This window comes from Sander vitreus, chromosome 12 (genome assembly GCF_031162955.1).
Source record: "Sander vitreus isolate 19-12246 chromosome 12, sanVit1, whole genome shotgun sequence".
Classification (NCBI taxonomy): Eukaryota; Metazoa; Chordata; class Actinopteri; order Perciformes; family Percidae; genus Sander; species Sander vitreus.
The window spans coordinates 12,202,566-12,221,332 of record NC_135866.1 but is presented as its reverse complement, the minus strand read 5'-3'; the positions used below and the strand labels follow the sequence as shown (position 1 = coordinate 12,221,332).

The 18,767-nt window shown below is 41.4% G+C and overlaps 1 protein-coding gene across 2 annotated transcripts in view; it reads right to left on the bottom strand.

The window, feature by feature from the left end:
• The window catches only part of arhgap21b (Rho GTPase activating protein 21b), a 37,529-nt gene that overhangs the window by 13,113 nt on the left and 5,649 nt on the right, over window positions 1-18,767 (bottom strand). The window contains exons 3-8 of one of the 2 annotated variants that reach the window (XM_078263849.1): window positions 13,248-13,430; window positions 12,998-13,073; window positions 7,667-7,759; window positions 7,100-7,178; window positions 6,963-7,017; window positions 1,667-3,239 (exon numbers count right to left, since the gene is read on the bottom strand). In XM_078263849.1, the coding sequence (XP_078119975.1) occupies window positions 1,667-3,239; window positions 6,963-7,017; window positions 7,100-7,178; window positions 7,667-7,759; window positions 12,998-13,073; window positions 13,248-13,430 (2,059 nt within the window). The remainder of the gene's footprint in view (window positions 1-1,666; window positions 3,240-6,962; window positions 7,018-7,099; window positions 7,179-7,666; window positions 7,760-12,997; window positions 13,074-13,247; window positions 13,431-18,767) is intronic. The other variant, XM_078263850.1, reaches the window with a different exon arrangement.

The window sequence follows — 18,767 nt, the reverse complement described above, 5'->3', positions numbered from 1 at the left end:
TTGCCATCTAAAGAAGATAAAAGAAAGCCTGTAGATTAGCTAAATAAAATAATGGATTGGGCTATTGGACCAAATTACCTCACAATACTTAGGCCTGGACCAGTGGGCTTTCAAACAGGCCATTAATGGAGGCCCAGAGGCTTACACAATCAGGGCACTGTTCTCCTGGGCTGGGGCACCAGTCCCAGAATGGTGATGTTGCGGCATCATCACTGTCACTGGTTGCTTTGTCTGCACCTGCACCTGGCCAACCAACATTACATTGACCACTGAAGGAACAGCACAAACACTGTTGGTAAGCCATAAGTGTAGTGCCCTCAGCTTACTGAAGGCATTCCTCCAGCCCACCCCTATCTAAATAAATGGGGTGGACAAAATATTTAAAAAAAAACAACTTTTAGTATAATGCAGTAGGGACCACAAGTAACATTTATTTTGCAACATATGTTAGGTATATTTTTCAACTGCTTTTAAAAGACCCAACTTTAACACAGAAACTAACTCTTCTCCCATGGGTCTAACTAAAACCTTTCAGTGGTGTTGCTGCCTGTGACCTAGTTCCTCCATGCAGTATACCTGCAAGTAAAAAATGTTTCCTTCCAAAATATAGGTAGATCAGCCATCAGTAACAGTTTACTTAAGTTAAAACCACCAAATATATGCTGACTTGGGCAATTCAATTTAAAAGTAAATCTGTCGAAAGTTTCTTTTCATTATCAGGTTCTCTAAAGAACCAGCCGCATCATACAGAAGTAACACCAAGACCTAAAGCAAATACATCAGAAATGAACTGGGAATAACAGGATATCCACAATCACAGAGTACTTACCTTTCCAGAAGATTTCAAAAAGGTCACCCATCTGCACACTCCGTCTTGCCTCCAGCAATGTTACTATAGTTACTGTATATGCTTGTCAAGGCACACCAATAAACGTGCTGAGAGTTCCTATGAAATGTGTATTTTTACTCACTGCTGAACTGATTACGACAGATTTTCTAAAACAAGACTGAATACACTGAAAATCTTTGCTTTTCAGTGTCTTTTGCTTTGGCTGTAAAATTCAGATTCAGAAATGCGTTTGGTGCCATTTCCAAAATCTAATACAAAGCAGTAAAAAAGCATTCTAATTACCTCTTAAAGGGCATGAAAACATTTCTGAAAACTGCTTTTCAAAGCACTGATGATGACAACTATTTAATCACAAGGAAATGCATTATGGGACTATTGAACCATAATGCAATCCATCCTGAAGAGAGACCATCCAAGAAAACAATATATTAGGGGAGAAATTCAATATGTTCAAAAAGGCTTAAGCCATGCTTCACTCCGCCCTAGTTAAGCCGAATATCCCACAAAACCTCTCTGAATGCCACAAATCCTGATTAATAACATCTTCCCACGAAGATGAATTAATTTGTGAACATCTCCCCAGCACTGTATATACACACACCATTAATACACTGAATCAGATTAACAATGAAACCATAGTGCTCTAGAGTCAGTTTTCCATCCATCAATTTTCAACAGATTTCTATTAGCATCTATGGTGGAAGCCCTTTAACTAGCTACAGTATCAGCACTGCCAGTCAGCCTCATATTACTACTGCCTGCTGTCGTTGCCATGACAACTTTGGGTGGCAAGGGTACAACTCGGTATTCTCTTACCGATGAATGGAATGGAGTCCAGAGACTCATCCAGGTTGCTGGAGCAGGAGGTGTGACATTGTTCCCCAAGGCGGCGTATGCGCATCTCTCGACGTGCATCGTTTGGAAGCCAGCATACCGCCACATCTGCTGTAGAATCTGGTCCGTCGTCATTTACAGCCAGGATGTAAGAGGGGTGCCGCAGAGGGCTGGGGTTCTTACCAAAGGTGGGTTTCTCCCTTAGAATGACCCCAGTCTCTGTGGGGCTTCGCCCATTGACCTGACTCTGGTAGTCTGGTTGGGGTGGTTTGAGGATGCTTGGCCTCTGAAGCATCTGTTTTGGGGTGGTGCATGAAGAAGACCTGTTTCCTACCAATGCTGCATCTCTGTCTGCCTCAACACCCTGTATGGTTTCAGCCCAGATCCTGCTCTGGCCTTGTTGGGTAGTGTGTAATGCATGGTTTCCTTTGACTGCAACTCTTTGGTCAACAAGAGAATATTCAGCACTTGTGCCCTTACCAAAATGTGAGTGTCTGTCTGAGAGCATGGGTGAGGAGTGAGTCTGAAGAGAATCTGGTCCTTTAGAGTAGAAAGAAGGGTTTGGTGCCCCCCTCATGCCACCGCTGTATCCAGCAGAAGGCCTGTAGAGCATGGCGTGTCTGGGGACAGACTGTCTGCTGGGCCTCGTACCTTGGTCTGCCCTTCCGTACCCTCCTCTCCTTTCATTGGGCCGAGCCAGCTCTACAGGGTCAACATAGTCTGTGGAGTGTGCCCGGGCTTTGTGCATTAGGCCATCCTGGGACATGCTTCGAGGAGGCCAGTTCCTAGTATGGCCCATTCTCTCTGCACCGCTCATACGGTCCTGCGAAGCACTGCGTGGGGCAATCTGAAAGTGGGGGGGAGGTCCTTGGTATGACCGTTCATGTGAGGTACTCCTCCGTCGTATTCCCTTAGGGCCCCAGTCACCACGGGGAATGTGATGAGTAGCGCCAAAGGTGGTCTGACTGGATGCTCGCAAATTGTCCAGTCTCTCCTGTATAGTCCGGCTACTATGGGAATGGATTCCTTTGTTGTCAATGTACTCCCTGTACGTTTGGTAAGTGCGCCAATCAATGTTTTGATTGTTGCCTGGGTAGTGAGGTAACTGACCTCCATATGGACCCATTCCTGGACCACTGGGATAGACATCAGCCTTTCGAGGGTGAGGATACTGGGCCAGTGATCCAGGCCTCCCCCTGACATAGACAGGGTCCATGTAATCTATTCTATGTGCTGAAACCATGCGACCTATTTGGGCTGCATCAGGAGGAACCACCACAGTCCTCACACTGTCGTTGCGCATGCACACTGCGATCTGGCTTTTTGGATATGACTGAGGAGGAGGAGATGGGGGCACGGTGATCTCCTTGCGGTATCCATGGTCAGGAGGTGCTGTTGGCCCTCGGCAGACCTGCCCTGCTGAGTCTTTCGCCTGGGCCATGCCCGTAGGCTTACAGTCTACTCTGGGGTAGCATACTGGGGGTGGATCAGGAATGTGACAGGCATTTCCACTGTAGCTGCTGCGGCCACGGACGTAGGCATCCTGGGAGTAGGCCTAGAGACAGAGCAACAAAGCAGTGTTACAATAGATATAGTACAGGCTGCATTGCAAGTCTGTGTAATATTCAACAGTGTGCTACCAGATGCTTAAAGAGAAGCCAAGCGTGATATTACAAATGTGACTGGATGCATGTGTGTGGGCAGTGCATGTTGCACAATAAGTGAGCGGAGGCGTTAGCAGTTCAGGGGTGTCAGTGGTCTTCATCTGCTCCTTATTTAGAGTTCCCATGGTAATGTCCACTGTTCCAGATGATAGTACACAGTATATAAGCCAACATAGAAAATATTTTTCACTAACAGAGAGATAGTGCTTTAACCTAGATTTTTATGGAAGAGCAGTCTTTCTCCTTTATTCCTGCCTGTGTTCTCCAGAGAAAAATGTTTTTAATACCAAAGAAATGGGTTTTAATATGAAGAAAAAAGCATTTGTCTGTCAAAGAAATGAACATTCACTATAACTGCAGGCATCTTAACATAAATGTGGAATGGCGTTTATACTGAATTCAACATTTAGCCTGCACTGTAACATTTTAGCAAAGACTGTGTAACAATCAATACATGTTAGATAAGGCAATCAAGTAGCTAATGCTTAAAATATTTGAACAAACATAATAACATAAAAATGTACAGTAAAAAATAACAGATGATGAGAGGTAACCAGTGTCTTAATTTTCCCACCTCAGACGGACAGACTCTAACCTCACCTCAGACAGACAGGAGGTCGCCCATCCCTCATAGAAAAAGTGCTATATTTAGCCTGCCTGATTATCATTCAAGGTTTGGAAGCCAACACTATTTCACTGCAGATACTACTAAAATAGTTTTAAATAAATAGACAATGAAAGCTTTCTATGGGTTTGTTGTCCTCACTTCATGTACCTGCTACTCATAACATGCTGCACATACAACAAGCAAAAGACATGTGAAGGTATGAGGACTTTGATCCTGCTACCTGGTGTCAAATTACAATCTTACATAAAGCTTTGTGTGCCACAGCAATCAGTACCGGGCTCTGTTCCTCCCTTTGTAAGCATGAGTGTGCAAAAGAGTTCAGAGGTCACTGGCCTTTACCACAATAATGACATCTGGCATGGAGGATGAGGAAGGGGCGAGGCTTCACGGAGATACCAGCTGGAGGCCACCTCGAGTGCTCAATCTAACAGGTACTGCAGGCACAGTGCATCGGCCATTTCTATAGTCTACACATTTGAAGCACTAACACGGAGCTGACCATTGAACAGTCAACTACGGCAACTAAACAGCAATAATGTAAAACCTGAAGACCACATCCTGTAATGACGATGTCGACATGCATGACATAACAATTGAGACCGCAAGTACAACATGTCAACGGCAAGTGGGTACCCAGTATGCTGTTTGCTTACCAGATTAGTAGTTTCCAGAGAAAAAGGCTGCCATTACAGCATGTGAAAACGAGTGTCAAGAAATCAAGGGAGATGGGGTGGAAGAGAAAAAGATGCCAGCAGAACAAAATGCAAACATTACAAAACAAAACAGCCACAGCAATGACTGGGCTTGACATGCTAAAAATATACTACAGCTGCAGCAGCAGGGATGAAGAGGGATGAAGAAGCAGAGATGTAGCAGGGGTTGACACGTTACGACCTGCCTGTGCCAGTCTGTCCTGGGTGAGGTGGCAGGAGCTTGCCTCTCATGCTGCTGTTAAGTCTCCATGGTTCTATCCATCTTCAGCCAGAATATTACGCTAACTGGTGCCTAACAAGGTGCCTCCAGTCTACGTCTCTCTCTCCCTCCCTCCGCTATTGCTCACATGACAGAAGCAGCAGCTGCTGATTATACATTCAGCTCTGATGGTACAGCTCCCCTCCTCCCACTCCTTCTTCCTCTCTTTTTCCTTAGCATCAACCTGTTCTGAACACAGGGCAGTCAGCTGATTTTATCTACTGGTTTTAGCTCATCATTAATGATGTTTCCTCTTTTTCCCTGCTCAGTATTTCCTCTGCTTTCCTGGCATTCAGTTCCCTCCCTTTTCTGCTCACTGAATGTACACGCTCTCCTTCTCTTTGCTAAGCAACTGCTGCCTGTCTCCAAGCAGTAAGTGTGTGCTGCCGCCTTCAGTGTAATGTCATCCTGCTAGCATCTCCGATAATCCTCTTGTTCTTATGGACAGCCCTCATCAGTTTGCCTGCCTACATTGATAGATATTTTTTGTGTGGCTGCTGACGATTTATGGTGCAATACTGTGGCAAGTGTTTTCCCAACACACGTGTAAGATACAGTGGTGTGTGTAAATGGGTACAGAGGGAAAAATGGCAAGAGAGAGGTCCAAACAGGGAAGAGGGGTGGAGTAATAGTCAATTGGTTATTAGAAAGGAGTAGATGAACTGATAATAAATGCAAGAAGAGCTTTAAGTGGGTGTGAACAATATTTTATTTTTCTGTGACTTTTTAAGTTTAACTTCAATTGATTCATGATATAATGTTAAATCTAAATAATAAATAGCATTGACACAACATTTTAAATGGTTTAGTTAAATGACTGCTTGTATATTTTTGCCAGGATGTGGTGCTTTAAGAGAGAGAGGACTTATGGTTCCATCAAATATTGATATTGCAATACTGGATGCCATTCTCCTAAATGATTAATTGATATACCTATCAAGTTAAGTATGAAGATTCACTCTGGATATAAAGTATACACACGGGAACATTTCAGGTAAAGCCAAGAGCCAAGCTCTTATTATACAATTCATAAGCAGGATCTCAGATCCTGCTTATGAATTGATCTCAGTCTGTGGTGTTTTTTGGTGAATGTAATCTCCATCCATCCATCTTCGTCTGGTATCGGGTCGCGGGGGTAGCAGCTCCAGCAGGGGACCCCAAACTTCCCTTGAATGTAATCTATTATGGATTATTAAATGCTTGTATGTACTTGCACTATTTTTAGTAGGCTACATTATTTAATGGCCAGTATGCTCTTACCTACTAAATTGGCTGACAGTATTGCCGGTGTGATGTCACAGTCTATTCCCTTTATGCGAGTCATTTGCCCGATGAAGTCCCTGTTGGGTTGAAACGTTGCTTTCTCGTCAATAAAGTATTAGGAGCTATAGTGTGCGGACATTCTTTTTCGTTCAGTGATCCATATTGCCTAAGTACATTGAGGACTTGAGGATGTAGCCTGAGTAATGGGCACAACAACTTTTCTACAACTTTTCTAAAGTTAAGTTTAATGTAGATCTATTCTGTTTAGACCCAAGTTCGAAGACAATTTTAGCAAAATACACTATTACCTTTGTGCCATTAACAAGTCAAAACATACCATCTACACAGATGGAGCGGTGTATATTACTCCATGATAATGTGTCTGTATATGTATTTTAGATCATGCCTGCTCTACCAATCTAATTAGGCCATTTCGACAGCAGTGTCAGCAGCGGTTTAAGAACAGAAAGGCCGCTCTGGCCTGATTAGGAGGCCCAGATAGAAAACTCTGATGGGATATGCAGGCTGCCTGCATCTCATGACTACTGTCCTAACATGAACTCCTTAAACTAGAGCAGTTCTGTGAGATCAGGTATAATTATTGTTAACTATAATTAGAATTATTGTGGGACTGGAACAATAGTGAACAATTTCGGTTTTAAAAACTTAAAAAACCCACTTTCAAAACAGTGATTTTTGTTTTAAAAAAATTAAATGAACCCCATTTAGAAAATAGGATTGAGAAACTTACCAGTTGCAGTATATCCTCATCTTTTGGCATCACACAAAGTTCAAGAAATTCACCACTGTTGGGGAAGAAAAGGCCATTTAAAGGGAAAATTGACAGACTGACCAGAATTATCCATACAAATGTACATTAAATCTCACCTGTCTTGGATCAAGGATATAACCTCACAATAGGCTTTCCCGATGATGCTTGCGCCATTCACCTTCACTATTCGATCACCTAATACACGTTAAAAAAACAGCAGTAATGACATCAGTAACAGAGGGGGGTAGTAAAAACTGCAAGCTCTGTAAAGCAAAGTTTGTCTTAAGCAGATAAAATCAGTCACGTGATGCTGAAGTTTATAGTAACTGTGCTGAAGGTTGCGTGTATCCACTAAAACATCAAATCACTGGGGTCTCTACCCAATAAGGACCACAAAAAGGAGTGCTTTCCTACAACTACATGGCCTGGCAAATGTTTTGCTTTAAAGCAGGAATATGTCAGGCCACTACTGAAAACTGCACTCCTTGCATTTTTTCCCTTTTGCTTGCAACACTAATATGTCAGTGCAATAGCTTAGAGGAAGTTTTCTGCTCTGTTGGACATCAGTTACAGGATTATGCCTGGGTTCTTGTAATGTCATGACTTCTGAGCACTTACACTCCCAATCAATCTCTAGTAGGTTTTGGTTAATGAAAGAAAAGGATTGTTTGATGATTGATTACCTGTGCAAAGCCCAGCTCCGTGACCGGGGCCACCTTCCTTGACTTGCTTCACAAAAATGGTGTCCATTGGTTCTAGCCTATTCCGTTGTCTCCCTGATGAAAAGAAACAAGTCAGTATACATTACACAACAAGTACTGTATATTATGCATGAAAGCATATACATTGTGCACATGCAAAGAGCAGCACATCTTTTCAATTTCCTTTTTTCATTTAACTACAATTGAAGCAAGGAAATTAAAACCCAAAATAACTTCAATTTCTGGTAAAAGATGCACTATACTAAAGGCTGAACCTGAAATGTGAAAAACAACAACTACAAAACCTAACAATGTGTGCCAGAGAAGAAGAGAAGAGAAGGAGAGAGAAACTAGGAGCTTTGTCACAGGATCTGGAGACATGACAGCAGAACAGACGGTTTTGGCCAATGCTTGCATGTATTAGTTTTGAATAGACATGATCATTAAAAAAAAAGAAATCTCAATAGGGGGGAATGGTGGGGTTTTAGAGAGGTGGATAAAAGGAGCTAAAGAGAGGAAACCTGTTTGCTCATGCTGCTCCTGTCTCCTAGCAGCTGCATGGTGGCAGAAAATAAAACGAAGGGAAAAAAGAAAGAGAGGGGGTGAGAGAAAGAGAGACTGAGAGAAAGTAGAGTGATAGTGTGCTCAGCTGCACAACTCCCACTCTTTCCTTATAAACTGAGAAATAGTTCTATGCACAGCCAAAGAGTGGCTAAAATCCTTTACCGGGAGTTAACATTTTAGTTGTGAGTCAGCGCACGATGGCTCACAGACTACAGATGATGGGAAGGCCAGCATGAAAACGGGCATTATAAAAAATATACTAAAAGTTGTTTAAAAAAAATCCTGGCACAATCAATAAAAGATGTTAAATATTCTTAATGTCACCAAAACATAAATTTATGAGAAACATAACTTCTGGCCCTGTGAAAGACAATATCACCAGCCATTTTTGAATGTTTTGTGTTTAAGCCATTAGAAAAGGGGACACAGGAAATAAAGTGGCTTAATATAACTCAGTGGTTAATTAATCAATAATATATTTATATAATAATTAGCAGTAATCTGTAAAACATTGAAAACCTAACAAACACAGACACACTTGTGCCTCCATTTTTCTCTCTTCCACACATGAGATTACTCATGCAGAATCACATCCTGGGGACTCACATTATGTAATACTGCAACAGGAGTCCCATACAACTAAAGCAGAAAGAAATGCTCCCTCTGGTGGTGTACTATAGAACTGCATCACTATCTCCACAATGAAGCTCTTCATAAACTCATAAATGAGCCAGGTTACATATTTAAATGTATAGTGGAAGCAACTTACTGTTTTTGCCTTTGCCACCTTAAGGAACATGAGATAATATATTGAGACCCAAATATTTGTGCATTCATATTTTTTTATTCTTCAACTTGTACTTATATTCAGGTTTGCTCTAATATGGCATTTTTCCATTACATGGTACATGCTCGACTCGCCTCGACACACTGTGCGTCCGTTTTCCATTGCAGATTTTAGTACCGCCTCAGCGTGGCTGGCCGTCTTATATGCCGGCTCGACACACACACCAGCGCACAAGTATAAACATCAGGCCACTTGAGCTTGTTTTACAGTTCTGTGGAGGCTCCACGCAGAGCTTTCGCTGTAGCCTATGTAAAGTGGCCTGATGTTTATACTTGTGCATCGAGCCGGCATGTGCGTGTACGTAGGCTATGGCGAAAGCTCTGCCTGGAGCCTCCGCAGAACTGTAAAACAAGCGGCACCACAGTAAACTGCCGTGACCTAACGCGACACACACATACAGAACGTCGAAGATGTGTTGTTGTTGCCACAGCCAGAAGACACATTTTGTTTCAAATTAAGCTGGCGGCAGCAAAAAAAAAAAAACACAGCTGGCTGAACTATTTAAAAATGGCGGATTTGTTCAGGACACCCCTGTCTGTCGCTGTCACGTCACCTTTTGGTATCGGCTCAGCTCGCTTGGAACCTCGACGGAGGTGGTACTAAAAAAAAGTACCTGTTAGCAGGTACCAGGTACTTTTTTTCGTAATGGAAAACCAAAAAAGGCGAGTAGAGTCGAGGAGAGTCGAGCAGGTACCATGTAATGGAAAAGTGCCAATAGACTGCTTTGGGCAATGTAAACGTTGCAATTATTTTCACTCACCACTCAACCATAGACATAATACATAAACTCACCACCTAACTAGTGCTGCTGTCACATAACCCTTTTTATGCATGATGCAATGTTTCTATTCATTCTATTCTGTCATTACATGTCCCACATGACAATGGTCTTTATTTCAAGCACTAAATACACTAAAATTATTTTTATCTGCAAAAAAAGTGGTACAATAATGGACTTTAATATGGCTCTTTCTGCCTCTATGCATGCTACCTTAAATTTTAAAAGTCTTTAGTCTTGTAAATAATCAATTTCCAGGAGGTATATTAATGGTACACTTGTGCCTTTTCATAGTAAAAAAGGATATCTAGATGCCAACTTAAGTTAGGCAGAGGGACAACTTATCCACTTACTGCAATGCATTGGAGAAAAATCCAAGTTGTCCTATGAACTAAATATATCATACAGATGCATTTTAATTCTGAAGAGGGCAATACAAATTATTTATTCATTTTTTGAACATATCTTTATTCAATTTCCGAAGGGCACATACAATATAAAGTAAGACAGCAACAGAGTAAAGAATAGACCCCTCTTTTCCAAAAAAAATATTTATGAATAAAAGACTATATGACAGTATCAGTATGTGGCTCTCTGCTCTCTCCTTTTGATTTCTGCCTATTTTCTTTGGTGTGGTGCTGTGACGAGGCTAGCCCAGTCTGGACTAAAAATGATCCCAGGTTTTTCCTTCTTCAATTCTGGCTTGCTGCCTACGAGCTGCTGTGTCCAGCATTATGCAATTACAAGGATTATTTAATATTCTCTGGCTTACTTAATCAGAACCAACAAAGCTCCAGATTAAAGGGTCTTCTTCAGTGTTTTTACAGTTTTTGGGTTAAATATAAATGAAAGACTGCTTTGATGGGAGCTGGCTTTACTGTACAGTTAAATGAAGTTTACATTTGGACAATGAGCAAGCTCTGTGTATGCTTTTCAGCATATCCCTATTGTTGCAGAAATCAAAAAGTGGGTCACAGAAAACAGTTTGAATTTGGAACTGACACACCACAATACCATTGAATCTTGTAGTGATGGGCAGATGCTGTATTAAGTGTAATTAGACGGCTACTTAGAGCAGGCTCTATCAAGATAAAAGCTATGTCGTGATTTTTAAAAGCCTGTCTGTGCCTGGCTGGATCTTTGTGTGCACATCTACATGAATTACTGTGTACACGTCATATACAGTCAATTCAGGATTTTAATTGGATGAAAGCAACAATTATCATTAGTGCAGGACTGTAAACAGATTCAAGTATGTGTCGGCGAGTATGTGCAGATGAACATGTGACTGTGTGCACTCTGCTTTCTAATGAGTGGAATCTTCATGTCATACTACACAACAGCCCACATTATCTGTTGCAGCATACAGTTAATCAACCTACAGCTGGGCAATACAATGTTATAATATCAATACTGTGATAGGACACAAATCTTTTAGTTATTGAGGTTTTTGTAATATTTCTTAGTGTTTCTGACTTTAAAAAGGCTGCTTTACAGTCATGTGACTGTGACATCTGAACTTGACTGACTGTAGTGTTGTGTGTGACTGATCAATTATGAATGCCTCTACCTGTTCAGTCCCCATAACACATTGATTTTCCTTCATACATTTGTGTGAGAAATTGTCTTCTAAAAACCACCAATAATCCTGCAATCAATGCCCATACATATTGTGGTATTAGTTAAAAAATATTGTGATACTTGATAGTATCACTCATTCCCATTTCACAACTGGACATGGCGAGCAGCACTTAGGAAAGTTAAGACTTATGATTTATGGGGTTTCCCCATGTGTAATGAAAATAACTTGTGCATAGAATACTTCACTTTCTCAACATGTCCAAGATGAATTACAATGTTCCTCTGCAAGGAATAAAAATGTCTAATAGAATTAGTGAGGTCCACATGGACAAATTCCAGTGACAGCACGGTCAACAAATGACAACAGACACACACAGCTAAGCTCACAAACAAGCTACTGGGATATGCTCTCACAGTGATCACACTAGGATGGGACAGGCAGGAACAGAGTTAACTCAATCAAAGAGAATTCCTATCAGGAAAATCTAAATGAAATATATTCTAGTTGGAGAAGCCTGAATGAGTATAGTACATGTTTTGAATCTAATGCAAGACTTCAAAGTTGCCCTTTTGGCAACCATACAAGGTGGAAATTTAATTCAGACTTTCAAACGAATTACAAAGTTCTGCTTGATAAAATTAAAACTGTCAAACTGTGATGTTTTGGCATAAGACGTGACACTGGTCAAAATTAAATATCACAGACATACTTATCAAAACATATCACCAACATATTTCCTCTGGACATTAATTGCTGGACACAAAACTGATGAGTTCTGGCTTCACCAAAAGTCATAATAAATGCAGTTGTTATTTTTATAAAATAATAGGGGAATAGAGAGGGGGAATGACATGCAGCAAAGGACCGCAGGTCGGAGTCAGACCTGTGGCCGCTGCGTCAAGGAGCAAACCTCTATATATGGGCGCCTACTCTACCAGGTGAGCTACCCAGGCGCCCCACAAACTTATATTTTTAGGGTGTGTCAGATTCCTTTACGAAATTTGTGGAACATGACTGCTGGTTACCACCTTTTATTGTGTTTTTGTGAAAAATGACAAAGGACTAACAACCAAAACATTTGTTTTAAAATTCAAGGGAGATATTGGGGCAATCAAAATGGGGAGATTTGGTAAATATCTTAAAGTTATGTTGCACACAACATTTAATGTATGTAACTCTGGGGGGGAAAAAAAAATCAACATTAGCTTATGCCAGGGGTTTGATGGGAGGATTTTCCCTTTTAAAGAGAGAAAATAGAATGGTTTGAGAATAACAAGGGGAAAGAGGGTCAGACACACACAACCCAGTAAAATTGAGGCCATCTCTTACTGAGAGCCTTTTTATGGTGAGGGAGAAAAGCAGCAAGAACAAAGTCAAAACAATATGAAGAGGTGAGTCAGAAATTGGTGGTGCTGACCAAACCTTTTATGCCTTCACAAAGGTCAATGACACAAAGGAGCTACATTGTTCTCATAAGGAAGCAAAAAGAGCCAAAGAGTGGATGGATTAAGAGTCATTAGAAATCAGAGGCACTGCTCTTACTTAGCAGTGCTGAAGGGCAGGCATGAAGAGGAACAGCCGAGTGTTTCTGCTTACCTCTGCGGCCATGATCTTCCTCCTGCGAAAACACAGAAATACTCAAGTGACGTTGTTGTTCACAGTCACAGAATTTAGGTATCAGGCTTTTTGTTGACTCAGTGTAATCCTACGTGATAAGCAAACAATACTCAGGTATATGAAACTCGTGAAAGCTTCTGACAAGTTTAACAGCAAATACAGTCCTGAAATTTACCGGGAAGCAGTGCATGGTCGACTCTGGTGGGTACACGATGAAGTGACGCAGGGTAAAGCCAAACCCTTGGGAAGTGCGCCGCAAACGCACGGTTTTGGGTCTCGGCCATGAGAAAGGCTCCTCTTCTGTTGGGTATTGCGCTGCAGGAGAATCAGCCAAGCTTCTCCACTCTGGTGATTCACTCTACACAAAGAGAAAAGAGGAGGAAGGAATGTAAATTGAGTAGTCCTACTTTCACTTTTATACTGATGAGGAGATCTATGATATTTGTGCTGAAAATGTAGCTAGGAAATCTCAACTTGAAAGTGTAAATGCTGGAATACCCCAGTGCTAAAATCCTAAAACAATGTTACTAAAACTATACCACAACTAAAGTCATCCCCAATTTACACATATCAACAAATTACCTTTTCAGTTGAGCTAATGTAAATTAACCGTCTTAAAGTGTCAGTCGTTCATTAAAGTGGTACATAGTTTAAGAGAATGGGCTTTTAAAAAACATTAGCTGTCCAGTGTTTACAGTAAAGTCATGGTATCATTGCATTTTCACAGCTGGAGAGTAGAGCATGTCAGGGTTCAGGGCTTTGGGCACCCCCCTCCTGTGTTTACTGGCTATTTATAGCCTCACACCTTTGTGGAATTGTGTGCGCAGTAACACCCCCCTTTACTCAGATCTCTCCATATCTATCTATCAGGAACGCCTGTCTCTATTATCACTCTGAAAAAGTATTTTTCCTCATCCTGTCTCACACAAACCCTCCCCCTCCACCCTGAAGCATAGCATTTCCCCCACAATGTGAGGAATTTGATGAGCTTGCATTTACACTATCTGCCTGGGCAGCTATGTTAAGTAAATGTCATAAAATCTGAGTGAATTACCTGCATGTTAACATAGCTAGTGCTTAACTACGATAAACAAAGAAATTGCAAGAGTATTTGTCTACTTGTTATTAATGCAGTTGCAAAACTAAACAAACTTCTGCTAATCTGATCGAATGTCTTGATTAAAAGAGAAATAAATAAATCTAAGAAGCTCTCCCACCAGTAGTGAATGTGCCAAAACACATTTCTTTAAAACAAACATGGAGCAAGAGTTTTTTCAAACCAACTCAAAACCACAATCATCCGGTCCAATTGCTCTATGTATGTTACAGTTCAGTTCACAGTCAACATTCAGCCTAATGGTTCATTAGAAATAAATTGTGTGCCTGGAGGTGTGTACCAAGTTAAAGCATGATTCACTGTACTCTTTACAGTATGTTTTACTGCTTCTAAGCAACCAATTGTTTTCTGTTTTTCAACCATATATTTCTGAAAGAGGCAGTGACATAGACTACTTGGATCAAAGTGTATTTTAATTGGCACCATGAGCTGTTGAACACAAATGGTTCACACGTGCATACTGTAGAGAGTAGAGCCAGACCGATATATCGGCCCGAAAATGCCTAATATCTGCCGATAATATCGGCCGATATTAGGCATTTTCCAAACTATCGGTTTCGGCATTTATAATGGCCGATAAATATTTTAAAAATAAAATAAAAACGGACGAAACACCCTTCAAGTGTTGGCGTTGCATAGTTTGTCCACCAGAGGGCGCTCTACAGCTTCCATGTTGGCAACACAGATTTTGTTTTGTGTTAGTGTTTTTGTTCAAAGGACTTTAAGTTTCATATCTTAAGTTTGTATTTTTTATACATTTTATTTATCAGAACTTTAATATATTTTGATGTTCCTCTGTTCTGTTGTGACAAGAAACAAGTTTTTTTTAAACTGCATTATCTTATTATTTTAGTGAGGATTCATAAATAACTACAAATAACTCATGTTAAGGAAATCTGTGTATGTTTGTTACGTGTTTCTGGATTTTTTATACGTATTGGCCGATATATCGGAATATCGGATTTTTAAATCACCAAATATTAGTATTGATATCAGCCTTAAAAATCCTTTATCGGTCGGGCTCTAGTAGAGAGTACAGATTCATAGCACTGCTGTGGCTGGCTGGGAAACAGAGCTGCAGGTGCAGCCGACACCCATGTATTTTGATGAAACTAGCAAAACAGGTTTTACTATGCATAACCAAGCGGGCTGTTCTGTGATGCCAACACTTCCATGTTGTAGTCTGTCTCTGTACGAGTCCTAAGTGCCTTCACTCCACTAGAAAACATTCAAGCACTTGTGGTGATATGACAATGGATCAACTAGATGTTTGAAATGCCTGCATTGCTCCCCTCTTTCTCTGGGGCAAGCCAATCCCAGTCAACTGGATCTGATTTAGCAGCCAGTGCGCAGGGCGATTTCCAACCCTCTGATCTTTAAATGTGGAGGACAGAAGGGGGTGTGGAACTCCTGGCAGACGCATGCCAAGCATTGTTATCATTGCCACTTGCATAGTTAATACAGTTGTGACATTCCAGGTCAATACATTCCAGAACCACATTTCCCTTATGGTTTCCCTTTCCTAAAAAAAATAAAAAACAGTAATATTAAGGATGGAGACAAAGCAAGACTGGTATAAACCTGATAGTCCAGATTAATAATGCTTCCAAATACTGTAAGAGGTAAAAGGGAAATCAACAAAAGGAGAAAAGTATGTGTACTTGTCAAATAAGGGGCTACAACGAAAAAGAACATGAAAGAGAACACCCACATCAAAATATACACCTATCCTATCCTGCCTACAAATTAATGCCTCTCACCCATTTATGAATCACCAGAATGCTAGACTGATATTTGCACTGGGTGAGGCAGCTGGGAGAGTGTTTTCAGTAGGCACTTGTTCTTCTGCTGGATATCTCTTGGATTTAAGCAGTGGACAATTTTAGGAGACATTTTCTTAAATTTGTTTCACAGTGCAGCAATTAGAGTTGGCAGTGATGTTGCTAGATATGCTTCCTGCATCTCCTCACGTATCAATGCATGCAGGGGACGCACCCTATTTTGACCTTTATAATGCTACATTGTGAACAACAAACCTGTGTTGAAATCATAGAAATAAACAAAAGAAACCTCAGAAGAACGTACACACTGTTCTTATTAAACCACCTTGACAACACATACGGAAGGTCCCCAGGCCAAGAGGTAACAAAATGTGTGTGCGCGTACACACATGAACGCTAGACCGGAGACACTCTGTCTCCCACCTGCAGCTTCAGTCTGAACAGAGCACTGTGTTGGTGTGCTGCAGTGTCCAGTCTAAAATCCTCTTACAGCCTGCAATCTACAGAAGGTAAATGCACGTGTGCATTTTTGGCACCCCCTAAAAAGGTTTTAGCCAGCGCCAAAGAAAAATCACCAGCATCAAAACGTCTTTGACTTTTAGCAGTCAATTTGCCTCTCATCAACAGCCGCTATATTTTACACATGTGGCTGGCACTTAGCTGCATTGTTCTGACTGGGGCTGAACGCTCCGCTGAGAAGCTAGCGCTAATGGGATTTCAGTTTCACCATGAGTTAGGCTGTACCAGACTCTCCCGTAACCGCGCTGTGTGTGGCTCAACTTTGATCTGAGTGAGTGGATAAAATTAGTTATCTGGGGGTAAACTGAGCATCTGACTTCTTAAGACCATTGAACAATCAAAGATTATTCAATATTCCATTTATCAAGGTTGCAGGGAAATATGAATTATTGCTCTCCCCTTGCAGTTCCTCCAGCCTTTAGAGATTGAGGTAGCTTCTTTAAAAGTTACACTGTATAGGAATTTCTCCCATCTAGCAGTGAAATTGTATTTTGCATTCAAACGAATAGTGCTCTCTAGCGCCTCGATTTTTCAAATGCGTGTTGCAACTACGTTAGCTGTTATGTACCAAGAAGCTATGACAACATGTCTTCCAATTTTCGCTTTTTTGGCGACGAGGACTCCTTCTCTTGTGGCTCGGCATAAGTATGATCCTCCATTATGAACTTAAGTGCAGTGCAGGCTTTCAAATTTGCCGGGGCAGTGACAAGCACCTCTCACTGATCGCCTTCTCCGTTTCAGCCGATTTCAGTCACGTGACGCTGCCTCTGAATGAAAACACGTTGTGGATTAGCTAGACAGGTAGGATAGTGCTTTATGTCCCTCTCAGCGATTATAGTTTTTCAAAATGGCGGAACGTCATGGAAGCCTCCTTGAACTTGCCCATCCAATGTAAATACAGAGAAATTCTTTGCTTACGAGGTTAAGTCATTGGCAGAGGTAATCTTACACCAATGAGGACATATTTATGAATGAAGACATTGAGTTTAGCTAATAAAATACTTAAAACACTACACAGTGTACCTTTAAGGCATCACTCAGTGGGGGTGCGGGAGGTACTTATTTTCGTAACAATCAAGTATCAAAAACTAAGGAGGACACGCTGTTGGATGCTGTCCTCCTCTCCTACTTCAATGCCTAACGAATCTCTCTCTCTCTCTCTCTCTCTCTCTCTCTCTCTCCCTGACCCTGTCTTTCACTGGTTGAAGCCTAATAAGAAGAACAACAATATACAAGAATAACTAATTCCACTGGTCAGACAGTTCAGCTCTGTTTCAGACTGATACCTCCGGTTCAGGCTGGTCCTCATCCTCAACACGTGCCTTTTTCAGTCACGGAAAATACTTTTCAATACTCATCTGGATTGAAGCAGCAAACATTCAGTGTAAGAGTAAAAAATAACATAACATTATTTATAATATGTTTATTTGATTCACAGCTGCTATATAGTGACCTCGACAACCCAACTGTATTTTACCGCAAACTTGCGACTAGTCAACTTTCTAAAGCAGGCCCAATCGCTTGTTTGCCAAGAGTCGGGTCGGTGATTGTGAATGTGTGATTGTGTGTTCACGAGACAGATACCAACCTTTCGTGAACTTGTGAATTTCGCCAGCCGTCTTCTCTCCTTTACAGAGACAGACGCTGTGTGCACGGTGGGCTCGATGGTGTTTTAAGCCTCCAACGTCGCCTTACAGGTAGCTAACCCTCACCTTAACACTAAGGGCGTTTCTCAACCTGTGTTCTTCTATTGACTTGTGTTCTTGTGTCCCTGTGAAACGTCATCTCGTGTTGCCAAAGTACTGTCATAATACACAAGTTCGCATTTCACCAAGAACAGTTAAGATTCCCGGAAATGTTCTTGACATGCCCATTTTACCGAGGATGCATTGGTTGGTAACTTGTATGAACTTTGCAGCACCCGTATCCCAACATTCATTTCGGCATTCAATGATGGTCGGGTTTCCGGTACATAGACAGCCTAAAAACGGGACAATTTTAACAATTTTCGTCATCTTATTCATCACTAAATTCACGTCTGAGAACATTTTAGGCGAGAAATGAACGGTTTAGATTTCGAATATAGGCAGTCTTGCGCAAATCTTTGCCGAATTGACAATTTGCTCCAAAGTTTTCGGAGCTCCATGAAGTGAGGCGGCCGCCAGCTTGCGCCTGCCGGAGCCGCTAGCTCGTCGCTCGGATAGTCACGCTCAGAGACCCTGCTGGAAGCCGGAGGTCTTTTAGACCGGTCCCGTAAATAAGAGGTTTTTATTTCACC